Source organism: Chiloscyllium punctatum, chromosome 29 (assembly GCF_047496795.1).
Source record: "Chiloscyllium punctatum isolate Juve2018m chromosome 29, sChiPun1.3, whole genome shotgun sequence".
NCBI lineage: Eukaryota > Metazoa > Chordata > Chondrichthyes > Orectolobiformes > Hemiscylliidae > Chiloscyllium > Chiloscyllium punctatum.
In genome coordinates, this window is record NC_092767.1 from 74,554,829 (window position 1) to 74,578,141 (window position 23,313).

The following is a 23,313-nucleotide window of genomic DNA, read 5'->3' on the forward strand; positions in this document are numbered from 1 at the left end:
TTGTGATGCTTCTCTTGCAAAATGAAGGAACCTAATGAAGTTCTATAAAATAACAGATTTTGATTGAGTGAGTGCTGAAAGAATGTTCATTTCTCTGGGGAAAAACCATAACTAAAGGCCATCAATTTAAGTCGCTTACAAAGAAATTCAACAGGGAATTTAAAAGAAGGTTCTCTACCTGAAGAGTGATTAAAATGCGTAACCCATTACCACAGGGATAGTTTAAATTGAATACAATTATAGCATTTCAGGGGAGGCTAGACAAACCTATGAGGACCAGGCAGTAGAGGTTTATGATGGCAGATTTAGATGAGGAAATATACTCCAGTTGGGCACAGACTAGTTGGGCTGAGAAACCTGTTTCTGTGCTGTATGTTCTATGTAGGTACTACTGTAGTATTATTGGAGTACTTTGACCACAGTGGCTCAAGAAGGTGGCTCACCACTTCAGTAACGATGAATGGACAATAAATGTCAGTTATGTTGCGTCCCAAAATGTAGTTTTATATTGTGAATCAGACTAACTTCACTGTGAGCTTTGTAAATCTGACACTTCATTCTAACTGCTATCAACTTGAGGGTGCAAGCAATTCATATCAGAGGTGCTGTGATTAATGTTATTTTTATCACCTCTCCAGTCTTTTTATCCCATCCCATTCTCTCTTGGAGAAAGACTGTTTGAGCAAGCACAGTTGCAGTGAACTGTATGGCCTCCTGTACAGTTCTACACCATGTGATTATGGTAATATGTCTCGGAGACTGGATAATCCCAAATTTAGTTCCTGATATTTTATTTTAGAAAGACCGTCACAGTGGCTCTGTGGTTAGCACTGCTGCCTTCCAGGACTCCGGTTCAGTGCCATCCCTGGGCGACTGTCTGTGTGGTGTTTGCATATTCTCCCTGTGTCTGCATGGGTTTCTTCCAGGTGCTCTAGTTTCCTCCCACATTTCCTTCCTAATGAAGAGCTTATGCCCAAAAAATTGATTTTCCTGCTTCTCGGATGCTGCCTGACCTACTGTGTTTTTCCAGCGCCACAGTCTCAACTCCTTTCCTCCCACGTTCCAAAGATGTGCAGGTTAGGTAGTTTGGCTGTGCTGAATTGCCATATATTGTTCAGGAATGTACAGGCTAGGTGGATTGACCAAAGGGAATCCAGCGGTGAGGTAGGGGGGTGGGTCTGGGTGGGGTGCTCTTCAGAAGGCTGGTGTGGACGAGTTAGCTGAATGGCCTGCTTTCACACTGTTGAGATTCTATGATTCTGTTTAGTGCCTGTCAATGCCCTGAAATACATGATCTATTCATTGCCTTATTGCTGTTTATGGGATCTTGTTATGCGTGTTTCCTGCATGCTAACAGTGATTACACTTCCAAAAGCACTTTGATTGTAAAGCACTTTGAGAAGTAATGAGGTTGTGAAGGGTGCTACAATAAAAAAACAGTTCTTTTCAATATTGGTTTTGTCCAGATGGCTGTTTTTTATGCATGAGGCTGTTTTTTATGCATGAATCTGTGTATCACATTTCCCAGGATATTTCACTCTTGTTAGGAAAAATGAGGTTCAATCCTCAGCTAATATCTTCCTGGCCAGTAATCGTTGTTGATTAAAATTGATAATTGCCTCACCTCTTCTGTTTATAAATGCCCTGTCCACATTGAGTTGCTCTTATTGTGCAGCTAAATGCAGTAGCCTTTCTGCATGAACAGCACCACACATGGAACAATAAGATGAATGACCAGGTAATTTTAAAAACAATTATGCACCATATTGACTTAGTTCATAGCACAGACTGAATCATATTAATCTGATGTCTTAGTCCACCATATGCTGTGTTTTTGAAGCAAACAAAAACTACTTACTGGAAATAATAGCAGCCCTTCCACAGATTAGACTTCTCCATAAATAAAGAATATTTCAGGGATTGATTGAATTACTTGATTACACCTGGTCTCCTAGCGATTCCTTGCTGCAATTTATTCTATTTCTCTAATCTTTTGATGTGTTACTGCTTTGGAGCAAGCTCCAACTTGTGTACTATGAGTGTGTATATTCTTGTTTTCTCTGATGTTTTATTTTCCTTTTGGGCTTCATGCCTTATAAGTTTGTGTTTTTAGCTGTAGAATATGTCTTGCCTGTGACTTTTTTATGTCTATGAATAAATAATGCTTTATGTGGTGCTGTGCATTAGACACTGAACTTCAAACTCTCAAATTGGCTTTCATATTTAGTTCAGACCGCTGTGAGATCTGTCTTTATCAGCAGGTGAGGATCGTACACAGTGTTCCTATTGAGTTGCGTGTTTACGCTGTAGCCTAAAAGTTATCATGTTGACTTTGTTGCATGTGAAACATTGTGCCTGCCTTGAATATTGAAAACCATTTCAGGGTACAAATGCAAGAAAGTGGAAATGAAAACAGAAGGTGCTGAAAGTGGTCCAGAAGCTTCAGATCTGAAGTAGGGTCATCATCGGCCTGAAACGTTAAACCTGTTTCTCTATATTTGCTGCCCGACTTGCTGAGCTGGATGGGAATTTCAGGTCAGGCAGTGCCTTTGGAGAAAGAGTTAACATTTCATGTCAATGATGACCGGTCATCAGTTATGATGCTGTCTGACCTGCTGAGTATGTCATCTTCAAATTTTAAAGGTACTGGTTATTAGGAAAGGAACTGCCTGCACACAGCAAAATTCTTCAGAGAGCATGGGCTCTGCGTGAAATGAATTTAAATAGTTTTAATCTAGTATCTTATGGGCAGCTTAAAACTGCCCCTTTCAGAATTGTTTTGATTAATTCTCTCCTAATGAGCACTAGTTTGAGAATCAGTCATCACCAAGGGAAAAGGTTCCATGAAGCAAATGTTGCAGTTTCTGCATTGGTGCCCAAGTAAATGACTGGCAGCACTTACTCATGAGGCACCCTTGGTCTTTCAGTAAGAGGAGCTCTGCGGGGGTTGGGGAGGAGGGTGGTGGTAGTTGTGGGGGAGGGGTGATCGACGTGGCAGCAAGCGCCTTGCTGATTGATCAATGGCATGTGGAAAATGAGAGCTAATGTTCTTGAGTGCTGAATATAGCAACTGCAGATGGAAGGCTTGTCCCTGCGCCAGAAACCTCAGCATGTGTTTGATTATGAATTTAACAGAATTGGAAACGGTGCACGACCGTGTGGGAGGGACAAAATAAAGATTTCTTCTTTTTCCAGCTCCTCAAAATTGGAAGAACTTGTAGAACCAGTGGAGAGTTCTGACTCTTTCTTTTTTTCTCTAAGTTAATGACAGTTTAAGCAAAGGAAACTCTAAGTAGCTCAGATCTTTCCTTTAAATCTCCCCAATATGTTGTAGCTTGTTTTTTAATTGTATGTCTCCAAACAGGCAAGATTACCTTGCAAGTGCAGCGAGCAGTTTAGGAAGCGCAAGTGGTATGTTGGGGTCTATTGCAAGAGATTTTCTTTTGGGAGGGGTGGGGTTTGAGTACAGGAGTAAAGAAGTCTAATTGCAATGTACAGAGCTTTGGTGAGACCGCACCTGGACCATTCTGCAATCTGTTACTATACCTAAGGAAGGAAATGCTTGTCATTTAGGGGACAACAAAGAGGTAACTAAAAAGAATCAGAGGAAAAAATCAGGCAAACACATCAGAATATCCATGAGAGGTTGTTGTCTCCATGTTAAAAGGAGGATATACTTGCAGGAGATACAGGCCAGCACAGGATCACCAGATTGGTCCCTGGAATCAAGGAGTTGGCCTGTGAGGAAAGAATGTGTGGGATGGAAGTGTGGGAGGTGATTTTATTGATTCTGAAGAAGGCTTGGCAGGATTGATATTGAGTGTTTTCCTGGCTGAGGCGACTAGAACTAAGCAGTGCGGTCTCAGGATAATAGGGCATTGTGTACTGAAATGAAGACAAAATTCTTCACTTGAAGGGTTGTGAATTTTAGATTTCTGGGCGCTCAGTCTTTGGATTTTTCAACCCTGGGTGCAGTAAGGTTTTGGACTCCAAAGGGAATTGGAGAGATGGGGATCAGATGGAAGAAAGTGTAGTTAATGTCAAGGCTTGGTCATGATCTTCTTAAATGGCTGAGCAGGTTTGAGGGACTGTGCAATCCTTTGTGTGTTTTTCCAAATCACAGCCATTCTTTGCACTGTTGCAGCACGCCATAGTATCAGGATTCAAGTCCCACTTTAGGGATTCAGCACTTCAATTCTGTGAAGTACTGAGGGAGTGCTGCCATTGGGGAACCCTTCTTTCAATTAAGACTTTAGACCGAGGCCATGCCTGCCTCGGGTGCAAAAGATCCCATAGAGCAGAGGCGCTCTCGCTTTTGAGTTCCTTTGACTCACCAAATGTTACTAAGGCTGGGTTATAAGGAGAGGCTTGTCACTCCTGATAGAGAAGTTTAAGTGATCTGATTTGACTTTTTAAGGACTTTGTGAAAAGATTTGATAAAGACAAATTTTTTCTGCTCACGAATAATTTGGGACATGGGTTTGAAACCAGAACCACGTTCTTCAAGAGCAAAAGTAGGAAACATTTCTTCACACAGGTTGGTGCAATTTTGGATTTTTATCCCACAAAAATCAGCAAATTCCAGTTAACTCAATCGTTCTAAATATGAGATTGATGATTATTACTAGATGAGGATATGGTGCCAAAGCAAGCGGATCACATTAGGTGAAAAAAACCACGAGTGGTTATCTTATTGAATAGTGGAATAGACTCTCGGAGCTATCTGGCGCACTAATAATATTTTATCACTCAACTCAGTTGCAGCAAAACACACTCCAGTTCTGCTTTGCTTTTGGCATCTAATCTAACCTGTTATTAATTTATTTCTTGGACAGAATCTCCTTCGCATCCTCAGTTTGGATGTCAGCCAGAGGGGAAGTTCTGCATCTCTGGATTCAGCCAGGATAAACGTGAGAAGAAGCGGAGCTCTAACCTTGCCTTGCTGAAGAAGAAGCTCTTTAGGCGGCGGAAGTCAGCCAAGGCGGCTGACCATGCGAAACACATGCGCGAGCTCCTGTGCAGTTGGGACGTGCGTGATGTAGGTCTGTTGGTGAAGCAATATGAAGCCGCACTAGCTGTGAAGGAACTGGTGATTCAGGCGTGTGTAGCCAGGCCAGAGGCCAGCCGGTTAAATGAAGACCTGGCCAAGCTGTATCAGTTCAAGTACTGTACAGATGTGGACCTGGTATTCCAAGGTACGTGCTTTCCTGTACACCGTGCTATATTGGCAGCCCGGTGTCCTTTCTTCAAAACTCTCCTCTTATCCAACCTGGACCGTGCTGAGCTAGTCATGGACATCAGCACTGTTGGAATAGACATGCAAATACTGTCATCTCTTTTGCACTACTTGTATAGTGGAGAATTTGGCATGCAAGATTCCCAAATTAAGAACGTTGACGTTTTGGTCCGTCTCAGCGAAGAGTTCGGGATGCCCAATGCACTTCACTTCGATATCTACAGTCTCCTGGAGAGCTCCTGCTATTATGATGCAGTCCTAAGCTTTACCTCTAACCCCGATGCGTCTGACAACTTTGAAGGATGCTGCTTAGAGGGAGAGTTCCGCTGTCACAAGGCCATCTTGTGTGCTCGTTCTCCCTTCTTCCGCAACCTCCTCCAGAAGCGCATTCGCACCGGTGAAGAAACCACAGACCGGACCTTGCAGACTCCAGCTAGGATTGTGCTGAACGAAGCAATCATTCCAAAGAAATATGCAAAAGTTATTTTGCATTGCATGTACACTGACCTGGTTGATCTAGACTTGGTTCTGCCTTTCAGCCCATCAACTGGCAGCTTAAGAGAAGTGCAGGATGAATCTGGGAAGGACAGTGAGACCCGACTGGAAAGCGCTATGGAGCTGTTCCATATAGCTCTCTTCATTGAGTTTGATATGCTGGCACAAGGTAAGGTTGGAAAAGGAGTTGTTGATGTTCTGTGGGTGTGGACAGGATTGATCAGTGGGATCTTAACAAATCAAATTAGTAGGGTTGTTTAAAAGCAAATGAGATCCTTGGGCTTTACAAAGAGATGCTGAAAGCGCAAAAGCAAGGCGGTTACATTAAACCTTAACGAAACACTGCTTATACTCCATCTGAAATTTTCCTTCCTTTATTAGGCACTGTTTTTTAGGAATGATGTGAAGACCTTCAGGGGATTGCAGTGGAGATTTATTAAAGTTATGTCAGGGATAAAAAGACTGCAGGGAGTTGGGAGAAACTTTGAGTTGCTGTCTCTTAGAATATAGACACTGATAAGATTTGATAAAACTGCTTGAAATGTTGAAGCATAACAAGAGAGAAACATTAGAATAGAAGGTTTCATAACTAGTGGACATAGACATGAGGTGAATGGCAAAAAGAAGGGGAATAATTATGTAGTGAATGGGGATGATCTGGAATGCACCATCTTAAAAGGGTGCTGGGAAGAGATTCAGTTTTAAAAGGGAATTGAGTCAATGCTGGAAAGAGAAAGTTTTGCAGGATTATGAGGAAAGAATGGAGAACGTGGAATTAATTGGGTAGCTCTTTCAAAAGAGTCCCACATAAAGGATTGAATAGTCTTTTCCTGTGCTGTATCATTCTATGATGGCAAAGTTACTATCTGCCATTTGGTTTGACTTACTGTGGAATTCCTCCATATTTTACTTCAATCTGTAACATCATTGTTTTTGGCTTCTGGCATGAAGTGGGTTATAACTTTCCCCTTTCAAACTGAACTGTGGTTTCAAATACTGATTGAAGTCATAGAGCTTATGATGATAAGACAAAGGTGCAGGAGAAGGCCATTTGACCCATTGAATCTGTTACACAACTCAGTGAGATCATGCCTTATCTGATAGTCCTCAACTCCATTTCCTACCTTTTACCCATAATCCTTGATCTCTTTACTGATATAACAACCTGTCTGTCTCAGCTTACCATATTCTTTAACTACCCAGTTTCTACAGTGAGGAATTCCACAGGTTGACAACTCTCTGGGACAAGTCACTTCTCATCTGTGTCCTAATTGGATGACCCTTTATTCTAAGAATGTGTCCTCTGATCCTAGACACTCCCACAAGGAGGAGATGCCTCTGCATCTACCCTGTCAAGTCCCCTAATAATTGTATGTTTTAATAAGGTTGCCTCCTTTTAAACTGAGTATAGGCTCAACGTACAAAATCTCCCCTCTTAAGGTAATCTCTCCATATCTGGAATCAATCTCGTGAGCTTTCTCCAGACTGTCTCTAATGCAACTGTATGTCTCTCCTTAGATAAGGGGACCAGACTATTCACATATTCCAGATAGTGCTTTCTCTTGCAGTAGTTCAAAAAAGGTTGTTGACCCCCAGTATAGAAGGATTATCTTAACAGTAACAGTTAAAAAGACTGGGACTCTACTCACTGGAATTTACAAGAATGAGAGTTAAACGCGTTTTAAAAAAAAAATAGGATTCTTAAGAGGCTTAACAAGTAATGTTGAAAATTGTTTCCCTCTCATGGGAGGGTTTATGACTGGGTGCATAGCCTCAGAATTAAGGGGTGTCAATCTAAGACTGCAAACAGGAGGAATTTCTCCTTTTGAGGGTTGAGAGTCTCTAGAACTCGATGCCACAGAGAGCTGTGGGAGTAGAGTTTTTGTGTATATTTAAATTTGAGATAGATTCCTGATTTGTAGGCCAATCCAGGATTATGGGAAAAGGGCAGGAAAGTGGATGTGAAAAGGGTCCGATCAGCCATCATCCTGTTAAAGGCAGAGCGGGATTCAAGCAGCCTACTCTTGTTCCTATTTCTTTTGGTATAGTTTTATCAAGACCTCCCTATTTTTATTTTCTATTCCCTTTGTAGTAAAGGCCATCAGTCTATTTGCCTGCTGAATTTACATGATAGCTTTTTGTGATTTATGAGGCCTATTAGCCAATCCTGTCTCCATGCTAATATACCATCTCCAACGCATGGGCCATTATCTTATGAAATAGCTTAACATGTGATACCATATCACATGCATTCTGGAAATCCAAATACATTACATCTATTACTTTTCTTTTATCTGTCCTGCTTGTTATCTCATGACAAATTTCTCAGAAATTTTTAAGGCATGATTTGCCCTGTATGAAAATGATGCTGAATGTGCTTGATTATGTTATGTATTATAAATATTCTACTATTAGATCCTTTGTAATAAACTTTAACATTTTCCCAATTGCACATATTAAACTAACTGACCTATAAGTGACTTTGTTTGTTTCCTTCCATTGTTGAATAAAAGTGGTACTTCAGTTTTCCAATTTGTTTGGAACTTTTCCACAAACTAAGTATTCTTGGAAGATTACTGCCATTACATCCACTGTCTCTGTGGCTACTTTCTTATAATGTCCTGGGGTGCATCCCATCAGATCTAAGGAACTTATCAGTCTTTAGCCCCATTAGTTCCCTTGGTATTTTTTCGCTAGTGAAAGTTATATTTATTTCATATCCTCCTTATGTCCTTTGATTTATTTCATAATTTTGGAATACTATGTGTTTTCTACTGTGTAGACTGATAAAAAGTAATTTTTCAACCCCTCTGCCATTTCCTAGTACCCCATTATTGTTTCTTTAGCCTCATTCTCTAAAAAGGCCTATGTTCACTTTGGCCGCTCCTCATTTTCATATGTTTAAAAAGCTCTTGCTGATTGAGGATTAAATTAAGACAGAGTTGAATTTCTGACGTCTTTTATTCGTTTTTCAAGCGTTCCCAGTCTTATGACTGACCTCTAATCTTTGCCACGTTACAAATTTCTTTACTTGCTATTTGATGCAGTCCTTAACTTCCTGGTTTACCATGTTTGGTTCATCCCTTCTTAGAATCCTTCTTTGTCACTGGGCTATAACTTTGTTGTGAGCTACTAATTATCATTTCTTTCTTTCATACGTATTCCAATCCTTAATAACAAAGCTATCCCATCACCTTTTCTTTCCTGAGTGTACTTTGAAAAGTTACTTAACCCGGAATATGTAGCCTTGATCTCCTTGTAACCATGTCTCCCTAATGGCTATAAAATCTTACTTATTAACCTGTATTTGGGCTGTTAATTAATTTAATGTTGTTTTGAGCACTGTGTGCTCAAGTGATTAATTTTGTCTTTTTACTGTTGTTTTTTCCCTTTGACCCTATTTACCTTTGATATCTATCTTTGTATACTCTGTTGTTTCCTGTTCTGTTCTGCGTGTCATTATCCAAATAGCTGCCCTGTAATGCTATCATATTCTCTTGCTTTGCAAGTTTACATTTCTCCTCTCCTAAACACCCCCACCCCCTCCTCCTCTTCTCTCTTCTCCTCCCCCCCCCCACCCCCAAATTAATTTAAAGCCCAGTACATTTCCTTTCTTTGGGTATGTGCATCCTCCGATTAACTAGGTTAGGGGGTGGCTCTGAGGCCTTGTTTCACATTGGGAGTGCATGCCCTCGTGAGGAGGTTTCTGAGCCTTCATTGGAAGCAAAGAAGTGTAATACTTATATGTAGCAGACACCAGCAGATTCACAAATTTACTGAGGCAAAGGGAAGCTTTCTAAGGGATGGGCGAGATAAAGAGCTGTTAGACATAACCTAATAATTTTTTAGAAAGTCTTGAAAGGAAGGTTCATGTTTATGAAATATATCATGACTTTTGAAGAAGTTAATGAAATTGAATTTGCTTGTTCACTTGGACTTCCAAGAAGTTTTTAGATGAAAGTTCCACATGAAAGTCTTTTAATTGAGCTGTGATCGTGGCTTGGCTTACGTTAGTCTTTAATTTAATGCCACTACACTGACAGTTTGACTAAGAGACATAAATGGTTGTTATGAGAACCCACTGGTGCTTTGTATAAAGTTCAGTCATGTGCAAATGTGTGCATGAGCAATTGCATTTTCTATTTAAAATAAACTGAATTTGCATTAAAGTGTGAGGAACCACCTCAGATGTTCATTTCTCTAAGTTGCACGGAATGAGGCATATTTTTATATTTGTTAAAAGTTTGCTTTTATATGGTAATTTGTACTTAAAGCCTTAGGATTACCTTTGGTTTTTATTAACACTCTGTCAGGAATAGTTACTGAATGGAATATGGATCCTTTGTTTGAAAGTATGTGGCCTTGACACTCCTTGTATTGGCAAACTCCTGTTACCCTCCAAGAACTCTGCTTCCCTTTATGCCTGGCCTCTGAATATCCGTGTTTCTTTTGCTCCACTCTTGGTAGTTGTGTCTTCAGTTGCTGAGGCTCCAAGAAAGGGGTAGGTTGGTGGCAACAGGAAACCATATTAACTGTGATTTTACTGGATGGCAGAGCTAGCTCAATGCACCAGGTGATTTACTCTTCCTCCTAAATCCTATGTTCCCGCTCCACACCTCTCACACTCTTCTTTTGCCTTTTTTTATGATCTTATTTGAAGTGTACTCCTTTGATCAAGCTTTTAGTGCTGAAATCTCCTTAAGTGACTGTGTGTCAGTTTTTGGTTTTTTTTGTGCTCCTGTGAAGTGCCTTGAGATGTTGTGACACTTTAAATGTACTAAATATAAATGCACATTGTTGTCCAGTATTGTTCTGTGGGATTGTGACTAACCTACTTTTATCAGGAACCTAGTTGGCCAATTGGGAGTGTTCCAACTGTATCTGCTCTTGCAGCAGGCTGACCTGGAAGCCCAATTCAAAACCAGTGTGTTTTTGTAGCAAGTGGATTCAGTTAAAAAGAACATTTGCTGCATAAAATGAAAAAAAAACTTTGAATGTTCTTACTGCATTCTTTTGTAGAATGCAGTATCTAAATATATATATATTTCATAGTCAAAGTGAGCAGTATCGAAATGATTAAGGATAAGCTTGAAACAAGACTTTGAAGGTGCAGAGTTGGTGTAGAACATTGCCCTGTGAAGTTAGTGCCTCAAGACTAAATAACAAGTTAGAAGAAGTTGGAGCCAACCTTTCTGCTAAGACAGCAGCGTGACTGTTCTGGACGTAGGTTTGTTCGCTGAGCTATTCTGTATGGTTTCAGTCTTCGTGAAACAAGGAAGGCGCTTAAGGTGGTGGAGGTTGTGTAGAGCGGAGTCAGGTGTTGGTCCCTAGGCCCTTAAAGTCGAAGTAAGCAGGGCAACTTGGGTTTTCCACCTGAAAGGGTATTCTCTGCAAGATGCTCTCTTTAAAAGTATATTAAATTGTCATTGGATATATGGCAAAAATTAATTCTGTATTAAACCACAAAGTAAGCATTGGGCAGTTTATAGTGCCCCATGTGACATGGGTTCAAACTCAAAAGATAATTTTAAGATGGGTGTTTACACTAGAAATAATCAGTTCTTGGAATCAACCCTTGAAGCCAGAAATGGAGTCAAACCTCAAGAAGTAAAGAAACTAGAACATCTGACATTATGGGGAGAATTTATTTATTCTTAGATGGGGGGTCCTTATCCATGAACATCTTGTGATCTGCAGCATTCTCTGTGCAAAGATTTGTTGTCAGGATCTTGTTCTCTGGCGGCCTTGGTTTTCTAAACTGTATGTGTGTCTGTAATATGATTGAAGTAAAAGGCTGTTCAGTATTTCAGCACAAAACCAAAAGAAAGACGTTTGTTCACAAAGCTGTAGGACGTGTAGGAATGACAAGAGAATGGAACTTGCATGGATTGCTCTAAATGCTGGCAGAGAGACAATGGGTGATTTCAGTAAAACTCTATCAAGCTAGCCAAGCGGTTTCACAAAGGATGAGTGAACTGTGAAATCAATTAACTGGGAGAGTATCGATGCAAACATAAATAGATTCGAAAGGCAAAGGAAGATGTTCCTACATAGAGAAGGGATTAGGGGATATGGTTTTCGATTGATCACAAAGGCACTGGCTTTCTAAGTATTAAGTGTTTTGCTGTTCTAGTGTTCTAATTCACATTTTTGTTCTCTGCGCAGGCTGTGAGGACCTGATTGTTGAGAGTGTCACTCTGGACTCTTTAGTTGCTATTCTGAAGTGGAGCTCTCAACCATATGGATCCAAGTGGGTCCATCGGCAAATGCTGCATTTCCTCTGTGAGGAGTTCAGTAACGTCATCACTTCTGACATTCTCTATGAGCTGAGCAAGGAGCACCTGATGGCTGCCATCCAGTCAGATTACCTGCAGGTACTTGACCCTCACTGTAACTAGTAAAGTTCAGATTTTCTTCAGGAACCATAAGTTCTCTTTAGAGAAATGTTAAAGAGAAATGTGTTAAAGTGTGTTAAGTGTTAAAGAGAAATGGTGCCCCAAGCAATTTTGATTTGTGTTGAATTTTAGAAAAAAAGTGCTTGAGATTTTTACTTGGGGCTGTGTCCGATAGGAGAGTTTTGACATCTATAATACAAGAATGAAACTTATCTATCTTAGTTTGCTTCTGGTGGTGTCAGCAATTTGAAGCGAATAAAGAATCGAAATGACATTGAATACAAAAACTCATCCAGGAAATTATTTTCAAGCCTATCTTTCCTGTGTCATCTCTTTTTGAAAGATTACCAGCTTAGTTCCACTCCTCCTTCTCCTCCTTTCTCAACCCTCTGCAAATAGTTTATTAGCAAAGTATTTATCCAAGTCGTTTTTGAAGTTGTCTTTGAATCTGCTCCATCATCCTTTTCAAATGGCATATGCATCATACCTGGCTGTATTTTTTTAAATTTTCTTCCCCATGTAAATTTATGTCATTTACTAACTAACCTTTATGCTGTCGGAAACAGGTTTTATTTGATTAATTTGTAAAAGCTCATCATAGTTTTCTGCAAAATTTCTCTTTTTACATTTCTCTGTCCTAAGGAGAACAAACCCAACTTCTCCAGTCTCTCCACATAACTCTAGAATTTCATCCATGGTATCATTCTAGCAAATCTGCTTCTGCACACTGTCCAAGACCTAGCTAGAGACAAATAAATGGCTTGATTTTAAGTGGTGTACTTTCTATGCTCACCAGTACTTATTTGCTAATTACTTCCAGTGGCAATGCTGGAGTTCAGAATGGAATTCAGGTGGGAATCTGCCGTTGATTACTGCTGCTCCTAGCTATGGAGTTTAAGTTGCCTTCTGACTCAAAGTTGTGGGTTCATTACCGCCTAGTCCCAGTTTGATCAACATGTATCCCTGCAGGCAGCCCCAGCAATGTACAAAGCTCCACTTCTTCAATAGCATCGTCTCCTCTGCTGTAACAGCACCCAATATTTTGTTTTGCTCTTGAAGTGATTTGAGTAAGTTTGTATCATTTTGTTAAAGTTTAATTCTTCTGCCTGACTCTGCTGTTGCTCTGAGGGCAATGCCAGAAAGTAGTGCCCTTATACCAGGACTTCAGTACAGAGCAAAAGTTGAAGTGCTGTTGCAAACCTAGGGGAATGTCATTGCCCTGTAGAGGGGATGATAAACTAGCAGTCTGTCTACCTGCTGTGTTAATATGGAACTGTCCTGTTTATTTGGGAAAGCAAATGATACACCATCCTTTATTTCAAAGGAATTGGAGTACAACAGTGAAGAAGTAATACTGCAATTGTATCAGCTATTGGGACCTGAAATACAGTACAGAGTTTTTGTTTTCCTTTATCTAGGGAAAGCTACGTTTCCCTTGGAGGGAGTGCAAGGAAAGTCACTAGATTGATTTCTGCACTGAGAGGATTGAGAAGATCAAGTAGAGTAGGGCTGTTTTTATTTAGAATTTGGGGTGATCTTGGGTTATTGAATTAAGAGGCTTGGCAGGGTGGATGTTAACAGCATGCCTTCCCCCACTAGGTAATCTGGAAGCCGAACCAAATACCTCCGAATAGGAGAGAGACTATTTCAAACTGAGATGAGAAAAGGTTTGTGAAGCTTTGGAGTTCTGTGCCCTGGAGAGCATTGAATGTTTAATATGTACAGGATAGAGTTTGACCCTTTTTTTAGACACTAAGGGTATGATGTCTGATGAGAAAATGGGGTTGTGGTAGCAAAATAGTCATGATCCTATAGTGGCAGAAGAGGCTCAAAGGGCTAAATGATCTACTCGTCCTACTTCTTGTGTTCTTAACTGGGGAGCTCATACCCTGCCCCGCCCTTCAATCAGCACTGTGAAAGACAGATTGGTTAATCTGTTTTCTATTAATTGTTGTTTCTGGTCTCTGTATCTAAATAATGAGTAAGGTTTGATATCGTTTGTATTGTTGTTATTCCAGTTCAAGGATCTGGACTGATGGTTTAAAGATTTTTTGATTTCGTGCCACTGTAGTGAGTTAAGAATTTGAAAGCAATTTTGTTTTACAGATACACAGTGACCCACAGATTAAACATCGCTGTTAGATTTAAAGCAGTAGACTAGATTGCTCATTCAGGATGGAAACTTGCTCCTCTTACTTAATTTATCTCTTGTGCGACTCCAGCCCCATACAATTGTGACTGATTCCTAATGTCCTTTGAATTGTCCCAGCAAACCTGGTGATGGGCAACATATGCCAGTCTTGCCAGGCAACAACTACATCCTGAAGGAATTTAAATAACGCAAATAATTAAGTGAATAAGAGAATCACAACTATTGTGGCATGGGAGGAGGGTATTCTGCCTACTGCGTCTGAATGTCCCTTGCGCCTTTTCCCTGGTCCTGCACATTGTTCCTTTACAGACAGCACTCTAATTTTCTCTTGAGTGCCTTGATGTAATCTGCCCCCACTTCGCAATTGGACAGTGTATTCCAGATCCTAACTGCTTCTGTGCAAGATATTGTTTTCTCATATTGCTGTTGCTTATGCCAATCACAATAAACCTGGGTTGCCTTGGACTTTATCCTTCCACCAGTGGGAAATGTTTCCCCATCTACTCTGCCCAGATCCCTCATGACTTTGTCCTCCAATTAGAAGAACTAAAAGGTTTTCGGTGACACTGTCTCCCTTTCTTTCTTCACACCACATCGCTGTTACTGGCAATAATAGAATGAAATAGAAAATTGATAATGACAGGAAATGATAAAGGATGTCTTTTTGCATGGTATTTATACAGTTGAATCGATCTGGATCCTGAAGTCACCCTGTCTACCCAGGGTGTCCTTGTTGTGGCATTGCTAATTGCAAGAGGCACCTGTTTTGTTTCAGAAAGAGCAATAATTTGTAGGGCTATCTCTCTAGTCTATAGTTTGGGCCATGAACAAACGGACTTGCATTTTCTATGTCTTTGATTATTTTACAGCCAATTAATTATTTTTACAGTATAATTGCTGGAATCATGGCAGCCATTTCCAAATCCCTACAGAAAGCAATGATGCAAATGATCGTGTCATCTGATATTTTTAGGTGTTAGCTGAGGCACGCAAAAGTATTACACAACTGATCTGTAACTCAGGTTGAACATATGAAACTTGTAAAGAAGGCTGTGCAGATAGCTAGAGTTCCCTCTGCGTGCTGACCAACTGAATTTGAAGTTTGAGTATGATGTGAAAATTCAGGAAATACATAGTAAGTCAATCACTGTTTGTTTGAAAAAGACTATGTTTCATGTAGAGCCCTTCACTGAGACTTTGTTTAACAAGTATTGTTTCAATATTGTCACTTATTATAGTCAGCACCATCCTCTTCACTAAGTATACAGAGGGACCTCGATAATCCGAATATTAATTATCCGAATATCGGATTATCCGAAGGTGATCTCAAGATCCCGATAGAAACATTACGTCAAAGAGAAGTTTCAATCCTGATTGCATCTTTTGTTTACAGGTACAATGATTAAAAACGAACTCAGTTCACTGAAATGATGCCGAGCACAGTCCTGGACAGTCCAGACACCGTCTCTAATTGACTGCCCTCCCGCCCTCTCTCCCCCCACACATTCCCTGAAGATCTACATAGGGGTGAACCCTAAACCCCCCCCCTTTCCCCAGATAATCTGTCTCATACAGAGCAGAGGTGGAACCTGTCAAAAGGTTGTGTGTGTGTGTGCGCGCGCGCGTCCACACTATTTGGAGCCTTACACCCCACCCAAAAAGGCAGCAGCAGTCTTATTGTTGGTGTACCGTTTGGCTGTCCCAGAGAGGGTAGGGATGGATAGGGTTGCAGGGTTGGGGCTGCGGGTGGTGGGGCAGGATGGGAGAGTACGGGATTGGAGGGTGGGCGGGGGTGGAGGTGCAGGATGGGAAGCAGGTGGAGTTGGGAGCAGACAGGGTTGGGGGCAGGCGGAGGGGCAGGGTGAGAGCATATGTGGTTGGGGTGGGGTGGGGTGGGAGGGGATGGGGTTGGAGGGGGAGGGGTCTTGTGCGCAGTGTGCTGCTGCCTAGTCTCCTGAATGGGGAGCCGACTTCTCAGAAAACTCTGAGCCCCAGGGGAGGAAATCAATTAACTGAACAATCAATTATCTGAACGAAATAGTGCCTGCCCATCTCGTTCGGATAATTGAGGTTCCTCTGTATATACAAATCAGCTGGTGTGCTAACTGGTTTATCTTCTGTTAGGTTTTGTGCACATTAATTATAATATCTACATTTTCCACAAATAGATGTAATGGATATGAATCCTTTTTAAACAAATATATAGGCATAAGCTATGATGCAATGAAATGCTTATCTAGTACATAGGATTGTACAGATGTCACACAGAAACAGGCCATTTGGCCCAAACAGCCAATGCCAGTGTTTGTGCACCTGTTGAACCTCCTCCCTTTTTACCTCCTTTTTCATTATAGCATTTATTTCCGTCTTCTTCCTAGGACTTGACTCTTCCACTGTAAATTCAACTGTGCTAGTTACTTCAAACACTCACTGTGGTAAAGAATTTAAATGCAATGGTGCAAAGGTTTATCGAATTTTCAGTCACAAAAGTTTGTGTTTAAAATGTGCGTCGTTCTGTTCTGATCCACTTTCACCGTGAGGATTAGTATTAGCTGCTTCTACATTGCTCCAGTGCAAGTTACCTGTCAGCTTGTGGTCTTGACTAGCTATTAGCAACAACGGAGTCAACGTTCTTGGCTCTCTGTGACATGCTGGAATATTCAGTGATCTATCTGGCTGCCTGCACAAGTGAATTTGGTAATTCTTCTTTGGTTTTGTTGGATAATCTAGGTCCTGGGATCTTTGTAAGGCAGAAGATACTGTCAGCCATTGGTGTGCTCCATGGGTTAGTGGGTAGCACATTCACCTTTGAGTCAGACGATTGTGGTCTGGGCTAAACACTTCAGTCCTGAGGCAGACCTGCAGTGCGGGAGATGTGGTCTTACAGATGGGATATTAAGCCATGGCTTCATGTGCCCCATTGTGCTGTTTTGAAGAAGAGCCGGAGACCTCTCCCTGCTGTCCTGGTCAATATTCATCCCTCAGTCAGTATCAAAACAAAAGTGAGGACTGCAGATGCAGGAGAGAAGAGTCAAGAGTGTGGTGCTGGAAAAGCACAGCAGGTCAGGCAACATCCGAGGAGCAGGAAAGTTGATGTTTTGGGCAAAAACCTGATGAAGGGCTTTTGCCCAAAATTTTGATTTTCCTGCTCCTCAGATGCTGCCTGACACGCTATGCTTTTCCAGCACCGCACACTCAATTGAAATAAAACAGATTGTTGTATCACCACATTTGCTGCTATATTTTCTATGTTACAGCAGTTTATTGGCTATAAAGCATATCGGGACAGTCCAAGACCATGAAGTGTGCTGTTTAAATGAGGGTTTTGTTTTACTTGCGACATTCAGAGATTAATACAACATGAAGACACCTGTGGCGTGCTTTAAGGTGTTGTGCAATTTATTTGCTTTTTTTTAAAGCATCTGAGTGTTTAATGTTGAGAGCTAACTGTGCTCAATGACGAGAGACCTTTGAAGTCAAGACTTTTTTGTGGTTTGGAGTATGTCGGGTTGAAGGGGTTAGTGAAGGTACACTAGTCTAGGCTAGTAGAGAATCTGTACATAGGAGGGCTGTGCATTTCTTTGATCAGAAGATTGTCGTGCTATCTCCTTCTTTCTTCCTTTGAGCCAGTTTCTTTGAAGTGTTTTTATTCTGTCCCTCTAATCATGTCTGGTTGCATCCAGAAGGATTCTTGAAAGTAAAATGCTCTGAGGGAAGGGCGCTGAAAAATAAGCTTTATTTATGTAAAGTACTGTCTTGATGGAACTATATCATTAGTCAGGGATGTTTTAATTCTAGCCCTGTAAGTTTAGCCTCAAATGTTTTGCAGTACACCATGCTGGGCCTGTGGAACATATTTATATTTGCACTTTCTATCACTAGTTAAAGCTGTGTTCACGAGACAACCAAGGACCCACTGAGTAACAATTTTCTTTGTTTAAAACTCATTCACGTGAAGCTGAGGAAATTATTATATCACGATCTGAATAAGTTGGTCAGTGTGAAATTATAGAATCATGGAATAATCCAGCACAGGTGGAGGTTATTCTTCCCATTGTACTGTGGTAGTTCTTTGGAATCCACACTGTATATCAGAACAGAAGAGGTTGTTTTGCCCCTCAAGCCTGTTCGATATTCAGTGCGGTCATGACTGAATTTAGCATACTTGCCTTTGCCCCATAACCCTCATATTTGGTTATCAGAAACCAATGATTTGTTGAATTTAAAATTAACAATCTATACAGCACCGGTTTACTTTAGGAAAAGAATTTCAATTTCCACTATCTTTGTGTGCACAAATGTTTACTCCTGAAAGTCTGGCTCAATTTTTAGGCTGTACCCCTAATACTAACACTCCAGTCAGCAAAATAATTTGTTTACAAGAGCATATTTGTTGGGCACCTTTTAACACGAAGTGTCCCAAGGTACTTCACAGGTGCTTTTTAAAGTGAAATATGGTATGAGTGACAAAGGGGGTGTCAGATCATGTGACCAAAGGCTGGGTCAAAGAAGTAGATTTTATGACCCCTCTCATTTTCCCTTAATACCTTTTCTCTTTTTTTCTCATTGGCTATGGAGATCACTGGCAAGGCTAGCATTTGTTGCACATCCTTAATTGCCCTTGAATTGAAAAGCACTTTAGCCCATTTCAGAGGGTAAATAAGAGTCAATCACATGATTTGTATCTGGAGGCACATGTAGGCCAGACCATGTAAGAATGGCTGATTTCCTTCCCTAAAGGACATTAGTGAACCAGGTAATGTTTTCAACAATAGATTAATTGAGACTACCTTTTATATCCGACATTTGTTAACTGGATTTAAATTTCACCAGTTGCAACACTGGGATCTTAATCCCTGATCTCAGCATATTAATCTAGGGCTCCAGGTTGCTAGTCCAGTGACATTGCCATTACACTACTGTATTTCCCCAGGCTCCAAATCTTGGATCAAATCACCCATAACCTTCTAAATTAGGAGTATTGATATGCAGAGGGATCTGGGGTTTGTAGGTTCACACATCACTGAAAGTGATAGCACAGGTGGATAAGGTAGTAAAAAAGGCCCAAGACATGCTTGCCTTCATTGGCACCTGATGAAGGAGCAGTGGGCTGAAAGCTAGTACTTCCAAATAAACCTGTTAGACTATAACCTGGTGTTGTGTGATTTTTAACTTCATTAGAAGGGTATTGAGTTATGCTGCAGCTTTGTAGAACTTTAGTTAAGCCACATTTGCAATATTGCATACAGATATGATCTGGATGCTTTGGAGCGGGTACAGAAAAGGTTTACCAGGGTGTTGCCTGGCATGGGGGATTTTGGCTGTGAGGAAAGGTTGGATAGACTGGGTTCATTTTCACTGGAACGCAGGAGGTTGAGGGGGCAACCTAATAGAAGTTTATAAGATTGCGAATGGCCTGGATAGAGTGGAAAGTATAAGGCTTTTTCCCCAGGTTGGAGGGGTCAATTACTGGGGGATATGGATTCAAGGTGTGGGGTTTTTTATTTTGGGAGGGGCATGGAGGAGAGAGAAGGGGGAGATGTTTAAAAAGATGTGTGACGTAAGTCTTCCTCAAAGGGTGGTGTCTAGAACACACTGCCAGAGGAGATGGTGGAAGCAGACACATCAGCAACATTCAACAAACAGCTAGACGAATGCATGCATAGGAAGGGAATAGAGGGATACGGATCCTGGCCATGAAGACAGTTTTAGTAGGAAAGGGCAAAATGTGTCAGTACAGGCTTTGTTCGGTGTTCTAGGGAATGCAATTTTGGTTCATGTATTTGCTCCTTATGATTTAACCCTTTTAGTTTAGGTATTGTTCTTGTGATTGTATCTGCATTTCCTTTAAGGTGTGGTATTTAGAAATGAGCACCAAGCTTTGCATAGTTAAAGTATGACCAGTAACTCCTTATATTTTGTCTTGCAGCATTAGGGTGTCTAGTCCAACAATGAGTAGCTTGAATGGCCTTAGACTGCAGAAGAGAGTCAGTTACAGCTTCAGCCACTGACTATCCTCCATTTGAGCTAGTGGGGAGGTAAAAGGATATGGTTTTGATAGTTTTCTGCTCTGATGGTCAGTTGACACTTGTTGTCAGAGGTGTAGGTGAACATTTTTCACTCTCTGGTATGGAACTAGAGGATTGCAGGTAACTATTTTCTTCCCAAGAGAAAAGTACAAAGGTACAAAAGTTTGGCATTCTTAATGTCCTTCACGACCTTGTATTTCAAGTACTACTCATACCATCACTGAGACTGTTGATCTGTTTCCACCTGTTATAACTTTGCCCCTGTTTCACTTTTGGTGAAGCATTTGTGTGTTTGTTACCCGTAGACTTGGTTATTCGAAGACACTCCTGGTTGGTCTCCCATCATCTGCCCTTTGTAACTTTTAAGGTCTTTCAAAACTCTGGCCTTGTCTTAACTTGTCACCTCTGTACCTACTGATCCACATTTGCTTCTAGCTGAGCATCATTTTGATTTTAAAATTCTCATCCTTCGTTTCACATCTCTCCATGGCCTCCCCCATGCCTATAATCTCCTCCAGTCCTATAGTCCTCTGTGATCTCTGTTGACCTCTAAGTCTGGCCTTTTTGTGTGTTCCTGATTTTGATTGTGCCACTATTGGTGGCCATGGTTTCAGCTGTCGGGGCCCAATACTCTTAAAACTTCCTGCTGTTCTATCTCACTTTCCTCTTTCAGGTCACTTAATCTAAGCTCAACTGTTTTGGTCATTTGACATCATAATTTCTACTGTGACTTTGTATGATATTTTGTTCTATAACATACCTGTGGTGTGCCTTGGGATGTTTCATAATGTTAAAAGTGCTATCTCGATGCAAGTTGCTGTTGTTGGCAGAATTGTGCCCCATGAGAGAGTACCTTTGTGAAATGAGGGTGAAAAAGAGAACAATTTTAAAATAAAACCTGTGATACTGATGCTGACATGGTGCCTCTTCCCTCAACCTCTCACCCACCTTCCCTCTCCCCACCCCTCCTTTGCAGGCAAGTGAACACGATATTCTGAAGGCTGTGATTAAATGGGCAGAAAACCAGCTGGCAAGGCGTCTGTCGGATGAAGGTAAGTTATGTGCAGGTGTACGGAGTGCAGTGGAGACTTGCTAAGCTGAAGTCCTGGGGTGACTTGCTGGTTCAGGTGCTCGAGGCCACTTGCTTTCTACTATGCATGCTGAAAGTCCCTGTTGTTAACTTAATAGTTTTGAGCTGGCGTCTGTGCATAGTCACTGCTGGTGTTTACAGTGAAAGAACATTCTTGTAAAGTTTGGCTGTAAAAAGACAATGGGGATTAAAAAAAATACACTTATGCGTGCTTTTTCTATTGCTCTCGCATACCCTTCCCCACAAAAAAACCCAAACTCCAGCCTTGAAGTAGACAGGTGGTCTTGTAAGATGCTGTCACTTCCCAGCTCCATTCTTCTTTTTGATTGTTTTTGATTTAAGGAAGAAAATGAAGGTATTCCTTTTGCTCTGTTGTGGGGTGCAGATTTGTTAACTTGGGTGACAAATGGCTCAAGTGTTGGACTGAATTACACCAGTGGTGAGCATTCAATCCCCAAACTGGCTGTGTTAATTCACAGAGGGGAGGCATGTCTACTTTCCTTTCCCTGTGTTTAATGTGGAGTTACACTCCTCAATCTACCTGCAAGTCCAGCTCCAAGCCACACACCATCCTGACCTGGAAATATACCAACCTCACTGCTGCTGGGCCAAATCCTGAAATTCCTTCCCTAACAGCGCAGTAGGTGTCTGCACCATATGGATGTCAGCTGTTCAAGAAGGTGGCTCACCTTTGTGCTCTCAAGGGGATAATAAATGCTGACTTAGCCAATGATGCCCACATCCTATGAAAGAGTTTTTAAAATGTCAAGTTACTTGGATTTCCCTCTGTGAGAGATAGACCTATGATAGCCCTTGTGGCCTGCGCCTAATTGTCTACTTAGTTACTTCTGCTTCATTATTATTTTAGTCTACATTCCTCCCACTCCCTCTTACTGCCACCCCATCCGAAAAGCTTTCAGTCTTAATATCTCCTGTTGTGGACCAATGACAAACCTTTGGCTAATAACATTCGTGTGAAGTGATGCGTGATCTTTGCTTACACTGAAGATGTGATATTAACAAAAGATAGAACATAGAACAATACAGCACAGAACAGGCCCTTCGGCACACGATGTTGTGCCAAACATTTGTCCTAGCTTAAGCACCCATCCATGTACCTATCCAATTGCCGCTTAAAGGTCGCCAATGATTCTGACTCTGCCACTCCCACAGGCAGCGCATTCCATGCCCCCACCACTCTCTGGGTAAAGAACCTACCCCTGACATCTCCCCCCCATACCTTCCACCCTTCACCTTAAATTTATGCCCCCTTGTAACACTCTGTTGTACCCGGGGAAAAAAGTTTCTGACTATCTACTCTATCTATTCCTCTGATCATCTTATAAACCTCTATCAAGTCACCCTCATCCTTCACCGTTCCAATGAGAAAAGGCCTAGCACTCTCAACCTATCCTCGTACGACTTATTCTCCATTCCAGGCAACAGCCTGGTAAATCTTCTCTGCACCCTCTCCAAAGCTTCCACATCTTTCCTAAAGTGAGGCGACCAGAACTGCACACAGTACTCCAAATGTGGCCTAACCAAGGTTCTGTACAGCTGCAACATCACTTCATGACTCTTGAATTCAATCCCTCTGCTAGTGAATGCTAATACACCATAGGCCTTCTTACAAACTCTATCCACCCGACTGGCAACTTTCAAAGATCTATGAACATAGACCCCAAGATCCCTCTGCTCCTCCACCTTACTAAGAACCCTGCCGTTAACCCTGTATTTTGTATTCTGCATTCTTATTTGTCCTTCCAAAATGGACAACCTCACACTTGACAGGGTTGAACTCCATCTGCCACTCCTCAGCCCAGCTCTGCATCATATCTAAGTCCCTTTGCAGCCGACAACAGCCCTCCTCACTATCCACAACTCCACCAATCTTCGTATCATCTGCAAATTTACTG

At 41.3% G+C, this 23,313-nt stretch overlaps 1 protein-coding gene across 1 annotated transcript in view; it reads left to right on the forward strand.

The window, feature by feature from the left end:
- The window catches only part of LOC140454588 (BTB/POZ domain-containing protein 7-like), a 73,588-nt gene that overhangs the window by 12,262 nt on the left and 38,013 nt on the right, over positions 1-23,313 (forward strand). Inside the window, exons 3-5 of the mRNA XM_072549450.1 lie at positions 4,836-5,900; positions 11,897-12,105; positions 21,284-21,359. Coding sequence (XP_072405551.1) covers positions 4,836-5,900; positions 11,897-12,105; positions 21,284-21,359 — 1,350 coding nt within the window. The remainder of the gene's footprint in view (positions 1-4,835; positions 5,901-11,896; positions 12,106-21,283; positions 21,360-23,313) is intronic.